Genomic DNA, 20,642 nt, shown 5'->3' with positions numbered 1-20,642 from the left:
CAGGGCTTGGAAATCCATCCCCAGCAAACAACCCTGAGTTGTATTTTCCTAATAAGTGGGCAGCGTGAAAGTGTGGCGGGCTTGGAGGACTCGGCTTTTACGGGTGCCATGCCCAGGTTTTTGCTTTTAAGGATGCAGCAAAAGGAGGGTTAGAGTGTAATCCTACTCGCAGGGAAGTTTTATTGCTGCCTGAGCTGGGGAGAGGATCAGACTTTTAAATGGACAGTGTTTCTAGATCTGGAAGATGATAGTTCATCTCGGCCAGGGTATAATACGCTGTAACACGAAACCCAGCTTGTCTGCATGAGACTCCAGTGGCAGTCAAATCCCCTGTCAGCGGGCACAGCTCCATTATTTAAAAATCAATAATAAAATATGAAGCTTTTATCGATTCCCCTCATTTTTTTTTTTTTTAATTATTATTATTTTTTTTTTTCCCCCCTCCAGGAGGGTTTTTGCTGTCGCTGCTGTTTGGCTGTTTCTTGCTCAACCTCTTTTGTTTTCCTATGGCACCTTCATCTCACGGGCAAGCCCCCGAGCGCAGCGGGGCGAAAGCCAGCCTCTCCTTTCTGGGGTGCGATGGACCTTCTCCATCCAGAGAGGGGAAGGGCCCCGGGGTGACTGAACCCTAGAGTGGAGGGCTTTGGGGAGGGGGGGGACAGGGCGTTTTGGGGCGATCCCCTGCTGCGGTGCGTGTGAAGTCCGGGTGTCGGTGCTGGGGGGGGCAGGAGGGGAGGGGGGGGAGGCGGGGAGGCCGCCGGGGGCCGGGCAGCCCCTCTTCCCCGCGGGGTTTGTATCTTTAAAGCGGCTGGCGGGGCGCCGGGCCGGGCGGAGGCGTGGTGAGCCGGGGAAGGAGCCGGTTTCCTGCTTCCCCGCTCGCAGCCCGGCGGCGGCGGCGGCGGCGGCGGCGGGGGGAGGCGCTCGTCGCCCCCCCCATCCATCCATCCATCCATCCATCCACCCACCCACCCATCCATCCATCCTTCCACCCACCCACCCACCCACCCACCGCCCTCCATGGGCCGGCGCTGCCGGCGCTGAGCGCCGGGAGGCAGCGCCCGGCTGCCGCGATGAGCGGCGGGGAGGTGGTGTGTTCGGGCTGGCTCCGAAAGTCACCGCCGGAGAAGAAGTTACGGAGATACGTAAGTCTCAGCTTACCCCATCTCATCTCTATCCCGGCTCCGGGGAAGCCGGGATCTCCCCTCATCCATCCCCTCCCCACCCCGGCTCTCTCCGGTAGCCGCCGCCCGCCCGCCTGCACCTGCCGCCGGGGAGGCTCGGCCGGGCCGGGGGTGCCCCTTCCCCGGGCGGGGATGGGAGCTGCTGGCTCCCCGCTGCTCGGGGCTGGGGGGGTGAGGGGGGGTGGGAGCATCCCTGAGCCCCCCCCGCCTCCTCCCCTCCCGCGGGGCTACCGTGGCGGCGGGGCGATGGCCACGGCGGGCGCCCGGCGGTGGGGCAGGTCCTTGCTGCGCCCCGCGGCGGCCGGGCTCACCCGGGACTGTCACACCCCTCTCCTTGGAAGTCCTGGTTTTGGAGGGGAGGTTGGGAATACCTTTGTCCCAAAGAGTAAAGGTTATAACACGTCTGGACCCCCCCCAACACCCCCATAACGGTCGCTTTCCCCCTCCCCGCGCACGGTTCCTATTAATCATTGAACGTCCAAAGCCTTTGAAGATAGCACCAGTAGTGCCTCGATAGCCTTTTGTGCCATTAGCGGCGGAGATCAAACACTTCAAAGAAGTTGTAAAAAGAGGGTCCAAATGCCAGCTCTGTTACATTCCCCACTCACTGAAAGAAATAACTGTTCTTTGCACCCTCCGCCTGACGGTCTCGCCGTGCGCCACGAGCGTTAGAGCTCAGAAATGCGGCTACATCAAGCTGCCATCCTATGACTCGGCACATCGCTCCCCGGGATGACGCCGGGGTCCCGCTCCCCGACTCCAGTGATCGCCCTCTGCCAGGCTTCGGGTGGCCGGGACGCAGCCTCCGGGAGGGAGCTGGGCGCTCTCCCTTCGTCGGGGGGCACCAGCCAAATCGTCCTTGGGTCCCGTTGCTTTTGCCTGCGTGGATTTTTGGGAACGGCAGGCAGAACAAGTGCAGCTGGTGTCTCCCCAGCGCCTGTTATTGATTGATGGAAGCATCGCTGCCTGCCCGTCAGGGGGAGGTGGATGTCTGTAGCCCCGTATCACAGGCTAGGGCAGGGCCGGAGGGGTAGGCGATTAGTGATCCGCTGTTATTAGCCTTGTCCAAAACGGGTGCAGCCCCGTAGCCATCAGTGGTGCCACATCCCTTTGCATTAGACTGCGTGCCCGGTCGCTCTGGGCAATCCTTTCCTTGTGTGCCTGATCCCCTTTGAGGGAGGATCAGGTTGGCTGTGGGATGGAGCCGCGAGGGAATCCGGTTCTTTCGCTCCCCGTCCCCTCAAATGTAGTGAGACAAAGGTAAAACCGGCCGTTTACGTGGGAAATATCAAACCCCTAATGTATGTAGGCAGGCTTTGTGGGAGATGGACAGAATGACTTTGTGCATGCTGAACTGTGGAGGATGCTTTTAGCTTAATGGAGCAAAGCCCCTTCCTCCCGCAGAAATCAACTAATTGCTGATCCTGAGTCACCAGTGGCCTTAACTCATCAAGCATCATTAGCTCCCCAGCATCTGCCCCATGAAAGGGCGCTCACATCGCCTTCTGAATATCCAGCTTGTGCTCCGGCATTCCAGCAAGAGCTGAATAAATCTGCTAAATGCTCTACACAAGGGTGTGACACGCCGGCGGTTAGCGCTAATTATCGATGTGCATAAGACTGCTTTTCATCCAGATACATCCCGAAGCGCTTTGCGAGCCACCTATGTTTTCAAAACATCCTCGTTCCCCCACGAGGAAACGCGGCCGGGGCCGAGATGGGCCCGGCCGTCCCACGCAGCCTCGGCGGGGCAGGAAGCGATGCTCGGCAGATGTCACTTGAGGGGATCTCTGTGCCGGAGCGGTCCCGGCGCTGTGGTCAGCGGGACTTCCCTTCCAGTCACGCCGGTTGCGCCGGCTTCCTGCATCAGTGGCTGGATTTGAAAACGTTGACCTTAGCTTGGATTGTGTTTCGCTCGGCGGTGCCCCATCCTCTTGCTTTTTAATGCATTATTATTAATATAATCATATTTATGTAACTGCATCGTGCATTCGGGGTGTTGACGCGTTGATCAAGTCGTTCTCTTCCGTAGTGGTTCAGAGCAGGTAGATGCGGTAGAGCCTGAGGCTGATGGCTTTGCCCCCCTAAAACCTGCCTTCATCTGCAGCAAACCCATGTGGCTGGACTTCGGTTTTCACGCACAAAAGGCGAGTTTTCAGCCACCGCGGTGTTATGCCGGCTTTTGTACGGACTCAAAGGGAAGGCGCTGAATCGCTGGCTTCGCCGCTTTCCTTATGCCTTTGGTTTATATTCTGCTTTGAGACCTCAAAGGAGGAATCTCAGGCTGCAGGATGCTGCTAATTGGGTTTGAAGTTCCTGCTCCGGCTGTATTGACACAGGGAAGATGATAGATTTATTTTTTCTTTGACAAGTGCATTTCAAATGTACGTGCCTGCACATGGGTGTGTTGCTGATGCTGTCCTTGAAATGCTGTACTTTTATAAGCCCGGTTTTGTTTTGGTTTTACTTTCCAAGGAGATCCTTGGCAAGAGGGGAGGGTGCTCAATTTTCTTTCTAACTCCTGTCCAGAGTGGTTGGGGAAGGGGACTCTTCTCCACACCTGATCCACGCAGCATTAATCTGCATTTACAGCGGTACCTGCTTGGTTTCCCTTCAGAGGATTGCGTTTATCTGAGATTGTGGATATTTTATGTGAGATTGTGGATATGTGATATTTTATGTAGGACCTCTTTGTACAATGCTCTGGGAAGTATCTGGGTTGGGAGTTTCTCTTCCGTTGGGGGACATTCAAATCATCAGACGATGACTGCTTCAAGGTTGAGACGAATTGTGCCTCTTTTCTGCCTCGTAACTGGGGACAGGGGTTCATGTAGACCCTAGGCGGTTTGGCCATGATCTCATACAAGCCCTATAGACGCTACTGTAGTATTGATAATAAAAGGTAACCAAACAATTGAAGGTCAAAAGTAGTGGAGATACCAAAATACCACCTTCCATCTCTGTTCTGCCCAGGACACCAAGCTCCATCGTCTGCTTGCTTGATTTTTATTTTTTTTTAAACAAACAAATTTGTACCTTCGTAGAATGGATTGGGTTGGAAGGGACCTTTAGAGGTCACCCAGTCCAACCCCCCTGCCATGGACAGGGACATCTTCAACCGGATCAGGCTGCTCAGAGCCCCGTCCAACCTGACCTTGAATGTTTCCAGGGATGGGGCATCTCCCACCTCTCTGGGCAACTGGTGCCAGTGTTTCACCACCCTCATTGTATAAAAAGTTCTTCCTTATATCTAGTCTGAATCTCCCCTCTTGTAGTTTAAAACCATCACCCCTTGTCCTATCGCTACAGGCCCTGCTAAAAAGTCTGTCCCCACCTTCTCCCATTCTGACTTTAATGCATGGAAGGGTCTCCTTGTACCCAGCCACAAAGCACAGAGCTCTCCCTTAATTCTCCTCCTGGCTCCTCCTTAAAACACCCATGAAAAAAATAAAAAAAAGAACCAATCCCTAAACAAAACCCTTGGCTTTAGTTGTGTGACCGATGAGCCGAGACCAGCGCGTGTTGTGCCGGTCTGTACTGACTCACTGTCTGCTGGTGCTCTCTCCCTGGACGTGCCTGTCTGTTGTCTCCAGACTTAGACCTGGGTTTAGAGTGGTGTTTTGTGTCTATCCGCTGCCCGGCAAGCTGGGCTTCGGGGGTGGGCTCTCTGGTAGAAAAGCAATGTAAAAAATAACTGCTCGTGTTGCAGAGGAGCTCTTAGCTTCCTATGATTAAATCAGTGTGCTTTGCCTGTTCATTTATGTACCGTGAAGGCGGAGTACTTGCTGTCTGGCTGAGATGTATGTCTACAATTCTGACTAAAACAAAAGCTTCTCGTCTTGCACTGGTTTTACAATCCTTTGCTGCTTTTTTTATTTTCCCCCCACTGGTTTAACTGGGGGGAGAGTTTGGCTTTGTGCATCAATGGTCATTTTTACATCGGAAGCGGAAGGTCATCAAAAGACCTGCTCCTCTCCGATGGAGCAGAACAGGTTATGGGGGTATAAGGGGCTGATTTACTGCCCACAGCCCTGTTCCTAGGGGTAACTCCCTGATGAAGAGCTTTTTTGGGGTCCTGAAGTAGACCCTTCATATCCCACTTGAAGGTGCATAGCAAGGACGGCCTCCTTAAATGAGGATGTGGGATGTGGGCTGAAGTAGGAATCATAGAATCATAGAATTGTTAAGGTTGGAAAAGACCCTTAAGATCATCGAGTCCAACCATTAACCTATCACTGCCAAGTCCACCACTAAACCATGTCCTAGGACCGCCGGAGCAGAGAAGTCTTAGGCTGCTCAAATGGTGGAGGTATCAGTTGAAGTTTGGCACGGTGCTAATCAGGATGAAATTTTAGAGCAGGGGGAGAAGAGAGGACACCCCTTGAACTCTGCAGTGAAATACAAAAAAAATGGGTATTAAGCAAAGTGGTGATCTTTTTTTTTTTCTCTTCTCTCTAAGGAGTTTTAATGGGTCGCTGTCATGTTCAGCTGTGCCATGTCTGATTCAGGATGTTCCCCTCTACTGAAAGTAGGAAACAGTTGCAGAGACTCCAGAGAAAAGCACCAAAAAAATGAGTTGAAACCTAGAAAACATGGAAAGACTGAAGGAAATGAGGTTGTTTAGTCTAGGGCTGAGAGGGCTGAGAGGAGAAATAACAGTCCTCGAGTATGTCAAAGGTAGCTGCGAAGGGGAAGGGAGTAAACTGTTCTCCATGGCCAGTGGTGGGAGGCCAAGAAGTGCTGAGCTCCAACTGCAGCAAGGGAAACAAGTGTTAGGAAAAATGTCCTAACCCCTGATGGCCAGAGGAGCGGAGCAGTGGAACAGATGGTTTGGGATGGGCTCGGAGGCTCCATGGGTGGAAGTTTCGAAGAGCAAGTTGGCAAAACAGCCCTTCAGGAGAGCTGATCCTGGTTTGAGGCAGTGGAATAAATTCGACAAATTCTCCAAAAGCCCCTTCCAGTGCTGGTTTAGGTGAATTTATAGATTTTGAGCCTGAACTCAGGATGGGCAGCAAAGAGGCTTTAGGGAACAAATCACGTCACCTGGATCTGCTGGTGGGACTCAGGGAAGTCCTCTGACCCAGTGCAACAATTCTTTGTAGAAAGTTTTGCCAACACTGAACTCCATGACTTTGCATCTTATTCCAGCTGTCAGGCTGCCTTGCTGCACCCTGCTCCGCCCATGTAATCTCCAGGCTCGCTTCAAAAAGACCATCGGGCGTTTTAGCTGTTGTCGTCTGCCCCATGATTCAGAGGAGGGATGAACACTTGCTCCACCGGAGAAGGTTTTGCGGGTCAGGGGGTGCATTTCGCTTGCAAGGGCAGTGCCTGCCAGTACTCCTGCAGCACCACCTCTCTTGCGCAACGCCGCACAAAGGTCACGCTCCGCAACTTGTTTCTCTGCTGCATCATTGCTGATGAGTCAAAATACACCACCTCTTCCCTGCAACCTTCTCTCGGGGTCATTTTGTTTGCGTGTGGGCATGCGTTCCTTTGCCCACTGTAACGTTTTCCTGGGATACTCAGATGGTGGTATATTGTCGTCATGATACTCTTGAGCTAATAACTTGCAGCTACTTGAAGGATGGTTATGGGGATGATGGAGTCGAACTCTTCTCGGTTGTAGCAGGTGACAAAATAAGGGGCAACAACCACAAACCAGCTTTGGAGGTTGAGGTTGGGTCTTGGGGAAGCTCCTCCAGTCGTGGTATAGAGGAACAGGTTCCTGCAGAGGCTGCAGGGTCTGTCTTTGGAGGTTTTCAAGACTCAGCTAGAGAAAATCCCAGCTGACCTGACCTAGTCACACCTCAAATGCAAGGTTGGACTAGAGACCTCCCGAGGTGCCTCCAGCCCAACATTTCTGATACCTCTGGGGCACAGCACAGCGTGGAGCCACCAGTCTAGGAAGCCATACAGCTGCTTTAGCCCAGCTCCCCGTGCAGGTGGATGGGCCTTGTTTTGTTTTCCACCAACACAAGCAACCTGGGAGAAGTGCTGTGCTAGGGCAGCTCTTCGGCTGCTGAAACTCAAACTGGTTTGGTCAAAGGTAACCCGCATGTCTTCCCAAGGCATTGCATCGATCGAGGTGGACGTGCCGGTAGAGATAAGGAGTCCGCGTGTTGTGTGGGGAGTGAAACCGGTGTATTTTCCTGGTGCTTTGGCTTTGCTAAGACAGCTTGAGCTTTGGCTTTGCTAAGACAGCTTGAGTGAATCTTCAGCTGTCTGTCATGACTTCAGAGCTGGACGACGGTCCTGGCAAAGTCCATGGTGGATGTAAAAGATGGATGGTGGCAAAACACAGGTTGAACTTAAGAAAGACAAACAATACTTAAGGAAAGTGTAAGAGGAAACTGGCTTCATTTCTCTTTGGAAGAGAGCAGAAGTGATACTGAAACCCTTTTTTTTTTTTTTCTCTTTTAGCGAGTGTCAGATGCAAGAGGTGATGTAATAGTGTTTACCAGACTGAAGCACATAATTTATAGTAGTGACTCAAAGGCAGAGCAAATATTATTTATTTGGATTACAGTAGCAGCTGAGGCGACTGGGATTGGGGCTCGATGCGCTGGCTGTTTGGTGAGACCACATCTGCCCTGAAGGGTCTGGTCAGATGGGGAAACTGAGGCACGGGGCAAGTCAGTGGTTTGGCTGCACTTGTGTTCAGGGTCATGCCCACAGCTGGGAACTCAGCTTGGCTTTATCGCTTCTACCGAGCTGCTTGCAGGCTGCTGGGGATGTGTAAAGCTATGGAAAGGGATTGCAACTGGTCCACAAAAGTACATAGTACTTCCAGCAGGGATTTAGATGGCGAGAGTGCCAAGGTCATCCGGGGGCTCTCCGAGATGCGTTGATCCAAAAGATTTGGAAATTACTGCTTTTAATATAAACTGCCCTTCCTTTCAGTACTCCTTTCAAGTCTTTAAAGTCTCGCTTCCCTATCGTAATGCTTAGGTGGATCTTGTAGCACCTAGCAGTGGTGACGAAGCGTATTTATCCCTATCTCAGGAGGCGGGAGAAATGAGGAAGAGAGACTTTGATTTACTCCAGGGTGCGTGGAGAGCAGCAATAGAACTGAAACAGGTTTCTGAACTGCTGTGGCTGCCATTCTGCGTGGCCTCTCCTTCGCCTCTCAGCCCTTCTCCGTGGGCTAGTCCCATCCTGCCAAGGATTTGGACAAAAAGAGGTTAAGCCCAGGATCAACAATATGCAAATGTTTATTATCCCACACCGTCCTTTGGCTGAGTAATTTTATGGAATTTTAATTGCGGCACACCTAGGCATATCGTTTGGCCAAGAAGCATCGTGTAAATACAGGCTGTGGTGATTCCTCACCTGGAGCTGCGAGCGGGAAGCCTGGCTCTGCCACCGGGGCTGTTGACAGCCTGGCCCATGCCACCAGCTGGAGCACCTGGCTCTGGAGAGGCTCCCAAAGCTGCTGAGCATCCAGAAAGTCTCCTGGAGCATCCTGGACCTCTGCTATGGTCACTGAGCAGCATCTACAGCAGCGCTCCTCGTGCGGATGAATAAGCTAGGAGCAGACCTGCCCTCCAGAGTTTCATTTGGTGTCTCCACAGTCTAGCGATGGCTCCTGTAATTCTGTTCAAATAATAAAAATAACTTGAGAACGAAAAATCCCCATTCTTTTTTGCACATCAGATGATCTCCATGCTTTATCTCTGGTCCTTCCCCAGCACGCAGCACTGCGGGCTCAAAAGGAGCAGAGCAGAGAGAGGCTGGGTTGGGTTTTTGTTTGCCTTTTCCAGTCTGTCATCCCAGCTGAGAAGTCATCGGTGTTAGAAATGACTTGTTTACACCCTCGCACACCACTGTGTTAATATCCCACCATGGCTGGATGCTTTTAGCCAAAAGCTTTCAGAGTTGCTGGCCTGGAAATGCTGGTGCAAAGCGGTCCAGCTCTGACTCTCGCAGAGGGATGGGTGGGTTTGCTTCTCCTTAGGCTTTTTCAGTCTAAATCTGGAGAAACTGGATCAGCACCTGAACACGTTGCTGCCAAGTGAAACCAGCTTGGCGGTTATCATAGGTTAAACCAGCAGCAAATTGGCAGTGAACACGGGAGACAGTATAGAGGCAGTGTAGAGCATCTCTTTCCTTTCTTATTCGTGATCAGCAACAGAAAAGGCAAATATTCAGCATGTGAAATCGCAGAGAAGAGACCTGAGACCTCAAGAAGCGACCCAGACCACGTGCACGCCTCCAGGCAAACGCGCTTGCACCTACGGTCTGCCTGCAGCGACCTGGTTTTACGGTGTACGAAGAGGAATTGCTCAAGGTCAGCACACAAACCTGCACAGTGCAGTCGCAGGTATGTCATCAAGCATATCTGACCATACAGCAATTTAAATATGTGCTGTGTTTAAATTAAAAAAAAAAAAAAAAGAAAAATAATAAATAAATAACCATCTGCCCTGGTCAAAAAAAGCTCATCGTCGTCTTTAGCCTGCAAGCTGTGCCTTTAAAGAACGGGAGGAAAATATGAGTGCTGGAAGCATACGTTTCTTGCTGCGTAAGACAGCCAGCGGTGCCTGTTTCTCCAATGAATCTGGAATAATTTGATGCCAGCAACCTGGGGGGCGATTTCATCTCTGGATTTGTCTTTTCGTATTCTGTTCCTTTTTTTTTCTGAGCTCTTGCGCAGTTTTCCTGGAGAAGGTTAGGATCTGGGAAATCTTGCATCAGTCTGGTTGTCTGCATTACACTAATACCTAGAAATGAACTTCTCCGTCCAAATGTGAATATTCTTACCCCAAAAGGATGCCTGTTCAGGATAGGAGATTCACTCTTGGGCCAGAAATGGGACATTTTTATTTATAGTTTAGATCTGGCTTTGAGGCAGGACCAGTTGAGAACAGCTCTTAGACATTTCTGTATTAAGCGTTCCGATTGCTTTTTCCTTTTCATTGCTTGGAAAGCTTTTCCACCTCTGCCTACTCTGGACTCTTCTTCGCATGGCCTCTGAATTTTTAAATCCTCTATGCTTGGCCTCTCTTTTTCCTGTAATCTGTTGACAGAAATATCTTCTCATTGTTTTTTTTTATTATTATTTCTTTTGCTTCCCAACGCCTTTTGGACACATCCAAAATATTTCCGTTGTGTCTCCTGGATCTAAGATGCTGTCCTAATAGCATCTCAGTACTTGTTATGCATCTTGTTCCATTTGAACCTGTTTTTTTCCAAAGGCTTTCGCTTTGGAAGGCATTTAGACATCTCTTTGGTGGTGTTCCAGCTCCCGCATCCATATGGTAAGATGGAAATAACATTTTGAGTCAAAGATTTGTGGTCTTTTGAATTTTGTAGATTTTCAGCGATTAAGTTTTGCTGATGATCGCAGCTGCTGCCTCACCCGTTCAGGTTCCTCGCTGACCTTCTGAACATCCCCGTGGACTTTCGTGTGGCTGCCAAAGGATGCAAGTTGACTTGCTAAACAAACTCCTTGGCCACTTAACGTAATACCCGAATGGGGATTATGTCTTGTTTCCAAAGCTGATTAGTAAACCTTCCTTCCCCTCCTTTTTTCTGGTGACACTGAGGTGTCTTCTAAATTTTCAGCTTCAAAGAGCTGTGTCACGCGTACGTTGTAGGTCTGGTACTGTGCGCTGCTGTTGAACTGGGCGATAACTTATGTTTGCATTTTTTTATCTCGTAGTAATGTCAGTAATCATGCTAAACAGGGTTATTAGTCATTGCAGCTGATCTGTTCTGCGGATCTTCATCCACGTACTTACTTAAGCATCTTTTGGGGGTTTTGTTGTTTATTTGTAGGGGGGATATGTGGTTTTTGACTGCTCCCTGGGTGCTCTTGGCTTGAGACAGTGCCGCATGGAAAAGGGAAGATTAGCTGTGTAATTCAGCTCAGGGTTTTGATACTCCTTAGTTGCCTCTCCCTTGCAAAGTCCCGCTCACCATCCCTGTAGAGGCCACCTCGGCACCTCCAGATCTCCTTCCTTCTCACCCCGCTTCCACACGGCTGCTGTGCTCGAGAGCCATCCAGCACAGGAAGGGGCAAACACAATAAATGCCCCTTTTGGCTTATTGACAGCATAAAATAGCCACTCTGCGTCCCTGCCATCAACACCGCACACAGCTCCTTTGATTCGGGGTCTCTGTGTTGTTCCTAAATAACTCCCTCCAGATAGGAAGCTCCCAGGAAAACCTCGTTTGCTTTGACCCAAGAAGAATCGATGACTTGAGGCTTGTGTTCTCCCTCCCTCTCGCCTTCCCTGCCTCCCTCGCCCACTGTCCACCGCACGTAATGTCAGACCGGAGTTTCCAGCGAGGCGATGGGCAATAGAAGGGCTCATTGTCTGGGGGGTCAGGGCGCAGGGCCGGGGTGGCAGGAGAGAGGGGAGCGGAGCTGGCGGTGGAGCCCCACTGCTACCTCCAGCCCCATCTTACATTATCCATAGTGGCAGCCATGCAGACAGTGAGCGGTCTGTGATCGTGGCAGGCTTAAAGCCTTTGAGGGAGAGGAATAAATAAAGTAAATTAAAGAAGAAAAAAAATAGGGCAGAAGAGATGGGATGTGGGGAATGACAGGGAGTGTATGGGGTCTTCCTGGCTGTGCCAAGGGGAAGGAGATGCTGAGAAATGATGCAGGCTGGTCCCTGCAGGAGGCTAGAAACTGGGGACTGAGGTTTGAACCTAGCCCTGACCGTGTGGATCCCTCTCTGAGCCCTCTGCGTGCACGGAGTGAGGCAGGACAGGGAGCGGGGAGTTTTCCTGCCAGAGATCAGGACTTTATCCTGCAGCAATGTGTGTGTGGGTGGACCCCTGACACCAGAGTCTTTGGAGAAGGGTGACGGGAGTGATTAGGAGCCTGGGAAAGCTTTACACGACAGGCCTCCGAAACAGCGAGGGACAGCCACCTTCCCAAGAAAGTGAATGAGAAAGTGCCCTGATAAAAGCCCACAGGGCTGCCGTCTGGGCAGAGAGGGGCCAGCCTTTAAGCTCAGCTTATGGGACTTCTTACGGGAGCACCCCAGGGTCCTTCTCCCAGGAGGTGGCCCAAAGTGTTTGGCACGTCACCAAAGAGGCAGGTGTCCCACCCCGTCACCTGAACCCGCTCTTGGAGAGGTGAGACGTGCGCTCAGGAGAGGTGATGAGACCTTTCACATGTTTCACAGATGTTAAATCTTGCAAGATCTTTTTGTATCTGCATCCCTCAGCAGGTTCTGCCTCCGCTATAGATGTGCGACGGGGGAGAAACATGCCTCCTCCTACCGAGTCTGAATTTGCACCTTTTAAAGGAGATGAGACATGAGTAATGTGAATATCTGCAACGGTAGAAGTTGATATCATGAAGAAAACACTGGAAAGGAATAAAATTGGTGTTTTGAGGTTTAAACCAGTCAAACAGATGAGGACAGGTCTTTCCTAGCGGTGGGGCTCCCTCCACCTGCCTTTTCAGAGAGTTTCCACCTACAACAGGGTGTGCTTTAGTGCGAGACTAGCTAGATCCAGCACCACACCCATGGAGCTGCTCCCAAAGCCACGTTTTGAGCTCCTGCCTTGCAATCCCTTCAAAGTCAACCTGAGACAGGGCCTGAAAGGATCAGGCCATGGCCTCAAACACTTGCAAACCATGTTGGCTGAGGCTTCGACTGGGAATCAATCAATACGCTCTTTTTAGCATCAAATCAGTACAGCCAGCTGGCGTGCAGACGGGCTGATGTATCGTGTGCTGTCACAGGGAGGTGTACCAAGGAGCGAGGTCTGAAGACAGAGTCATGTGTAGAGAAGAAGGTTGCCTGCAGTTTTGGGTTTTTTCAATACTGAAGGCGCTTCATGTGCAGCAGAAGGCAGGGCGTCTTACAAGTTGGTATCGCGGACGGTGCTTCACAAAATACTCTATGCTCAGTAGTGTGTGTTAGGTGTTCACAGTGGGGCTAAAAATGAGTGGTTGTCTTGGGGCAGATGCGAACTGGACCTCATGCATTGGTCTGGGTTGGAACTGAAAAAGGGATGTAAAGCAAATTCTGTCCTGTGCTATGTGTAGGATGTTTATGAGGCTTTTTCTATGAGTTTTTAGTTAACTAGGGTGTTTGATGACAATATCCTGTTCCTCTGTCCATCCTGCTTCTTGGAAGAGTCTGCCATGACCCACTCAATGCTGTTAAATGCTGTCATTAAGGCTAGGCGGGGTGAAGCATGGACCTGCTGCTCTGATGTGCTTGTAATTTCAGATAGGATCGAGTTGTTGAGTACCACTTGGGGATGAGAAGCTTCAAGATTTGCATTTGTAATTAAGAAGAAGAGCTTTTAAAGCCTATTCTTTGCATTTCTTTGTACCTGAAGCCTCCCACTAACCAACCGTAGCTCGGGTTGTGGAGGAAGGTGAGAAGCCAGAACGACGTGTTTGGGGATTACCTGCTCCCCTCTGCTGCATGCATTACTGCTGGATCAGCTGTAATTTAGGCAAGGTTTAACCTTCTTTTTTCAGTGTGGAAGGGCCTGGTCAAAACCTTGGATTTGTTTCCTTCAAAGCATGGGAGAGTTTTGACCAATTATATATATTTAAAAAAAAATAAAATATCAGTTTGCTAGAAAACCAGACACTAAAGCACAATCAGAAACGCAGCTGTGGTGCTCTGAGAGTTGTATCTCAGACATCCATTCCCAGTCGGTGTATATTCCTGGATATTATCATATCTGCTTTTCCCATTTTCCCACCTTTATCCTTTTGTACCCAAGGCCCAGTGGTGTGGGCTGGGCTTGGGTTCATTTTCTTTCCCCCAAGCTTTGATCCTTGCACTTTCAACTCTCTCGCTAATATTCATCCACCTACCCTGAATATTGCAGGGTCTTGGCATTATAGCACTGAGGTGGGTTGCAAACACAAATGATTTTAACCTTGCACATCCCAACAGAGCAAAGAGTTGGTGCAAGGGGTTGGACGCTCAATGGGTTTCCAATCTTTCCACCCTTGTGCTGCCGGGTTGCTTGCTGCACTCTTGGATCTTCGCTGTCCCTGCTTTATAAATAGGAAATTAAAGCACACAGGGCTTACGGGAATCTTTCAGGGTCTGCAACAAGTCCATTGCAGAGCTGGGAACCAGACACTAACATCCCTCAGTCTCATCTTCATCTTACCCGTTTCTAAGCTGCATCCCGGCGTGCTCTGTCCCTGCAGTCTCATGTTGAGAAAGTCCAAGTTTTCTGCGCCAAGTTCACCTCGCGTGTGCCTTGCCTTGAAGTCCGTCAGATGAGGTTAGGAGTGAATTCAGCCTGTTTAAAAACTCAGTCCGGCTGCCAGACAGGAAAATCTGATGAGCGGAAAGTCAATCAGACGTGGGAAAGGAGGGGGAAAAGGCGAGCGGTTGTTGCTGGCGCTGCGTTCATTGTGGGCTTGGCAGTGGGTTTGTGCCACATCATTGCAAAAATCAGTGGATTTACTCTGTTTCAGGAGCAAACACGTGGCAGCGCACACGTGTGCTGGTAGGTGAACTCGGTTGGGTAATAAGAGTAAATCTTGCTCTGCTTTTGAGAGGCTGGGACTAAAACATGGTATAATAGCGATGCGTATAATTTTGTACAGTGAGCCAGTAATTTACTGTGCTGTTTTGGCCATCAGCGCAACAGCTAGAGGCTGTTAAGATAATTTAGTGGAGGTTTGTGGTTATAAATACGTTTCCATCGTGACTAAGGATTCTAATAGATATTAAATTCAGCCAAGGGGTTTTTAGTATTTTATTTTTTTTATTGCATACTCCCCAGTGTTTCTGTTTTGACTTATTCATCTTAAGGAATAAGCTGAGGGATGGCTATGAAATGTTTTTTAATGTATAAAATAGGAGTTGTAAAAGAAAAAAAACTACACTGGATGATGTAATTAATTTAGTGTAATCCAGTTGTTCAGCAGTGGGGCTCTGGCGTGTCCTACTCGTGGCTGCTGACACTACAGGTGTGTTGGGTGATGTGCAAAGCTGTTGTAATGCAATTCTTTGTCATAGACATGTTTTTCACTTGGAATATTTTGGGTAAAAGGGAAAACAGTCTTCTTCATCCCTCTTGGCCTCATGCAAGATAGGTTGTGCAGAATTAAGAACAAATTTTTGAAATTTAAACAAAAACACAACTGTATCCAAATGTCAAGGTGCCCACATATCAGCTTGGGACTTCAAAAACCCCCAGGACCTTAGCTGTGGACTTCCAGCCATGTCCTGCATCCATACAAAGACCTCCCTTCCACCACTGAGAAGCAGGCGGTGTGAGAAGCGATTTGATCTGCTGTGGGAATGCCTCAGCTCTCCTACTCTGCCGCCTGAATCCAAATAATAACAACAAAATGTTTGAAGGCTTAGTTTGGAATTGGATAGCTCTCCAAAAATAGGCTCTCCCTGGAGATATCTCCTGCTTCCTGCTGGGCTGGAAAAGCTGTGCTGACAGCCTTTGCGCTTGGATATTGAGGCATCTCCTGGAACCTAGAGCATGAAGGAATGCAAAATAATAGAGGAAATCAGGTGAACTTGTTAAATTTCAGAAGAGTAGTTGGTTTGAGCTTCGAAAAGTGTCCCCCCACACACTCCTCTTGCGTAGAAAGGCACCTGAGCCAAACCCCAATATTTACAAATATTTTTGAGATCTTCCAGGTTTAGGAGCTCAAAAGTTTTTGAGATCTTCCAGGCTAGACCCTCTTTCTATAAATAATAGCTCGTGGCTTGAATGCATCTGAGCTCCTGGAAGGTGTGGACCCCAAACAGGCTCCTTGCATCCAGAGCTATGTTGGCTCCAGCTCTGTTTTCATGCGCTCGGAAGTGGGGGAAGGCGTTGCATTAAAAAAAATTAAAAAAAACCCAAAAACCAAACTTCTGTAATTTTGTTATGTTGGAAGGTCTCTGACAGTCTCAAGGAATAGCTGATACCATCTGGTGTATTTTAGGAGTTTGTCATCGGGAGCTTTATCTCCACTCGCCTTCGGGATGATGGGCTGAGCCTGGAGGCGGAGGCTCGGAGGTTTCCTCTCCACAGCTCTCTGTGGGCTGCATGTTTTGGTACCCTCATCTTTGCATTTTATTTTAGTCTTCCTCTTGCCTTTCCATCTAATTCCTAATATTTAGCGGGTTGACAGCAGGAACCCACTTTTCCCAGCATGTGACCTGTTGCATTACTCTTGCTGAAGACCTGGGTTTATGGCACTGAATAAAGCCACCTCTCCAAGTCCATCTTCAGATGAGCAGGAATGAGCACGGAAAGGCTAACGTGGCCATCCCCGTGCTGCAGAGCATCCCAGAAACCCAGCCTGAACCTCTGCCTCCACACACAGCCGTGCCATGAGGAGCAACCCCCAGTTCCAAGCAGGACTCCGCAAAACTAAGGCCAAGATATAAAAAAGCAGTATTATTAGCCTGACTCGACATGTGGCAAGCCTGGGCTTGGGAAGCTGGAAAAATCTACATTTCCAAAGTGGCTGATTAGGGATTTTAGCGTGAAACTCTTTCCTCCATCCTCTGGCTTTAAGGTTTCCACAGGGATTACTGGGACGATGCGGGCGGCTGGTATTTCACCCCGCTGTCTCCCCAGCCACACCAGCACCGGCTCTAAAACCCGTGTCAGGAACAGAAGTTCAGAAACACAGTCTCAACCTTTCCCGGCTTGTTTTTCCCATCTGTTTTTAACAGCGTGTTCTTGCCACTTGGACCTTTCTGGGCTCGATCTTGTGATCCCTGATGTAGTATGACATTTCCAGTTTATTAGGAATGCTTTTGTTTATTTGCTGGGTGGGTTTTTTTTCTTTCTTTCTTTCTTTTTTTTTCCTTTTCCCTAGGTTGTGTGGAGGCTTTCTGCCTCAGCTGCCAATACAAACGTCCCCTCCGTGCCGGGAGGTGCCACCCACACCCGTCCTCTCTGAAATCAGGACAGTTATCTCAGCAGTTGCAAGTCCTTCGAGTGGTTTGGGGGCTCTTTTTAAACAAAAAGGAAGGCTGATTATTTTTTCCTGTTCTTTTCTACTGTTTTGTAATAAAAAGCCAGGTCCTAGAGCGCTGAAGCAAGCGAGGTTTTAAAAATCAGTTTCCCTTTTTTTTGGCTTGCTTAAGGAAAACCAGCAAGAAGAGACTCAGGGCTTGAGTTTGGTGGTGGCATTTTCAGTTTACCCAGCCTGTCTCTGCTGTACTTAGCAGTTTGAGTTTATTGCCTGTTGCATGCCAAGGGTGAGTTTGCTTCTAAGCTGAAGGTGGCTGGACCAGCCTTCACATTGCTCTGTCTTTCCATTTTACACAGAAATCATGGCGCTTCCCTCCAGTGCTGGATAAATATCATCAACAGATGAATATCAGTGCCAGAGCAATACTTGGGATCGTGGTTCAGCTCTGCCCGTAGTGGGCTGCTCTCAGTAACCCACATGTCCTTCTCTAAAACCTCCTTTGTTCTCCTTGAAATAAATCAAGCAATACCTTTTGGAGACCTGTATTCAGTTCCTGGCTGACATAAATCCCACTGTAAGACTTCAAAGATGCTTAGTTGCTTTTTTAAAATACTTTCAGCTGTACCGTACCAGCCTGTGAAGCATGCGGTGGTGTGAGAAACTGCAATCTGAGTCCACAGCACTGGTGTTTCCTGGGGGTTTGCATCCAAAAAGCATTTTTTTAGCTTGACAGGAGAGTCCTGTGAGCATCCAGCTGTGAGAGGACGGGGCTCGCGGTGGCATGGGCTCTCGTGCACCTCGCCGGAGCCACCAGGCCTTGCACCATGACGAGCAGGTGCTCCAAGTCATCTTCTTGGCCTGGGGGCGATGAAGATGCTGGGGGCGGATTGTGCATCTCCGTCAGGCTTATATTTATTAAATTGAACCGAATTTCAACTGCATTCCTAAGCTGGGAGGGTAAATCCAGCAACAAGCCAGGAGTAGAGATGAGGCTGATTCATTTTGGGTTGGTTCAGCCTCAGTAAAGCTTCAGTAAAGCTTCAGGACCAAATCTTGGGTAGCTGTGACCTGTGAAGGATCCTTTGATCAAGGGAAGGTGCTGCTGAACCCCTTTCCTACACCTGTGGTCATGTACAAACACAACCTACAGTCATGGTCATTTGCTCAACAGGTAGGAAATCTTTGTTCTTTGCCGTCAGGATCAGCATTTGGGTCTGTAACCATAAGGGTTTGCAACCAAAAATCATTTACATAGCCAAAAATACCCAAAAAAGCTCGGAAAGTCCCGGGGAGCTCAGAACTGCTGTGTCTGCTTTTTGATTCTTTAAGCATTGGCCTACCCGGGAAAGCAGAGATCCCTCCGGAGACCCCACGACTCTGATTGCTTCCAGCCAAGCAGCAGGGGCACATTTCTGTCCGGTGAATCTGGTTTCTGCATCAGCTTTCCCAGAGACCAGCCTTCATGTCGCTTCGTCTTTCCATTTTGCGTAGAAATCGCTGCGCTTCCCTCCAGCTCTGGAGAAATATCATCAACAGATGAGTATCAATGCCAGAACAATACTTGCTCTAAGGCAAAATGAGCTTTTCAATATCCTCCCCCAAATGAACTGGAGTCCGTGCCTGCTCCTGGGGATTGCCTGGGATGTGGTTTGGGCAACATCTGCCCAAGGATGCTCCCAAAGATCTCACCTCCTCCCGTGCAGATTAAGATTTGCTGTTACCCAGCATTAAACAACATTGAGGTGAACCTCGTCTTCCCGTTGTATTAATTAGTCTTGTTTAATGGCAGATGCTGTAAAAATAAAAGGAACCAGCTGTAAGAAGGACTGATTGCAAGTGCAGATGCTTTGGAGCAGGGTCAGGGGGACAAGCTGCATGTGGCAGCCGGTCCTTAACTGCGTGCCCTGTCCAGGTTCACGACCGAGGGATATAGGGAATAAAACACCAGGCAACACCAGACCGCTTGGATGGATTCATCCGACTTGTTGCGATACGCTGAATTAGCCTTTATGGGTTTATTTTTAACATTGGGGAGGGCCTTGTCTGCTGGAAATAAAATTGATCGATATGTGCTCGGGGTCCTTGTCTGGCTTGAAGTGGCTCTGTGATGGATATGCGTTGCAGAGCCCTTGACCGTCGCCCTCCGCGGGTGCTCGGGGAGGGACCTCGGCGGGGATGAGGATGGGGCGGATGCGGCTGAGCCTGAGTGGAATTTGGCCTCTGGGGGCTTTTGCCCTGGGGATGACGGGTTTTGTGCCCGCTCGGGGCCAGCTTTCATCCTGCAGCAGGATATTGAAAATAATAGGGTTTTCTCATCCTCGTGGCCGTTTTATGAGCCAGCCTCTAACAGCGTCCCTGCTTCCCCACGAGAGGCGGCTGCTAATTTTTTTCTTCACTTGTTAGACTTGCCGTGGGTCTCCCTTGCTGGAGGATTTCTGGACAAGGTTTTCAATATTCATAGACTTAACTACGTCGTGAAAAAGGGGCCATTAGTTCCTCCAGTTTGATCTCAGATCATTAACTCCATGCTACTGCTTTCCTTTGCCATCTTTTATTCTCCTTGTCCTTCCTAAGTGCTGTTTGTTTTTTATCGCTCTGTGTATCCTTTCAGCAATAGTGCCAGCATATTTATTAGTATTAATTGGCATATGTGCAACAAATGTCATGCAAGGATCACAGGAGCTGTTGCCTTGGAGAAATCAGTGTATTTATCCCACATGGGGAATCAGAGGCACTGAAGAAACCAGATGGGCATCAGCTGAAGGCATGCCCCGACAGAGCTGACCATGATTTCTTCCTAAAAGGCAGTTTGGACCTTGCAATCGTTGGTACACGCTCGCTTTGAACTACTTCAGCCGTGCCCTGGAAACCAGGTGCTGCCCAGGTCTTCACTCCAGCAAACCGGCCGGCTTTCGCACCGCCTTCAATCCTGCAACGTGCATTGCTCCCTCCCCGCTGTGCCACCCAAAACCCCCCAGTCCCTGGTGAGCTGGAACGGTGCTGCAAGGCAAAAAAGGAAAAAAAAATAATAATAGGAGAGACCTGATCTGGAGATGATAATGATAATAATTTTCTCGAGGTGTCACTTCAGAGCTACTTATTGAGGTCTAAAAGCACAGCAGGCAGAAGGACCAACGCTGGGGCTTTATGCAGACTTGAAAGGTAAAAGTAAAGCCAAGAGAGCAAAAAAGAAGGCTGAAATCCTTTTTTATTATATTTTTACCCCACTGAGCTGCCTGTCAGTCGTGACAGGGGACAATAGGCACTTGTTCCCAGTCAGCGTCCCCCAGCAGACAGCCTGTGCTGCGGAGGGGACGGGGACGGGGCTCCCGGGGGTTCGGCCGATCGCAGCCGCGAGCCCCGGGGTTCGGCTCAGCCCGGCCGCCCGCCCGCGTCCTGCTGCGCCGGGGGAGTTTATTTTTCCAGCGCTCCTACTCAGAAACATTTGGCTAAAGGAAAAATTGTGGAGGAGGTTTAGCTCAAGTGAGCACAAAAACATGTGTCCTTGTAGTATGTTGCTTGCTGAGTGGTGGTTTGGTTTTTTTTTTTTTCCTTTTTTTTTTAAGTGTATCTGAGAGTTTGGG

At 49.6% G+C, this 20,642-nt stretch overlaps 1 protein-coding gene across 1 annotated transcript in view; it reads left to right on the top strand.

Moving 5' to 3' along the window:
* The first annotated feature begins 1,047 nt into the window (after positions 1-1,047).
* GAB2 (GRB2 associated binding protein 2) overlaps positions 1,048-20,642 on the top strand; it is a 92,271-nt gene continuing 72,676 nt past the window's right edge. Inside the window, exon 1 of the mRNA XM_082303947.1 lies at positions 1,048-1,142. Within this exon, the coding sequence (XP_082160073.1) occupies positions 1,071-1,142 (72 nt within the window). The 5' untranslated portion in view covers positions 1,048-1,070. The remainder of the gene's footprint in view (positions 1,143-20,642) is intronic.

Source organism: Platalea leucorodia, assembly GCF_965183815.1.
Source record: "Platalea leucorodia genome assembly, chromosome: 2".
NCBI lineage: Eukaryota > Metazoa > Chordata > Aves > Pelecaniformes > Threskiornithidae > Platalea > Platalea leucorodia.
The sequence above is the reverse complement of the archived record's forward strand: the minus strand, read 5'-3'. Positions and strand labels throughout refer to the sequence as shown.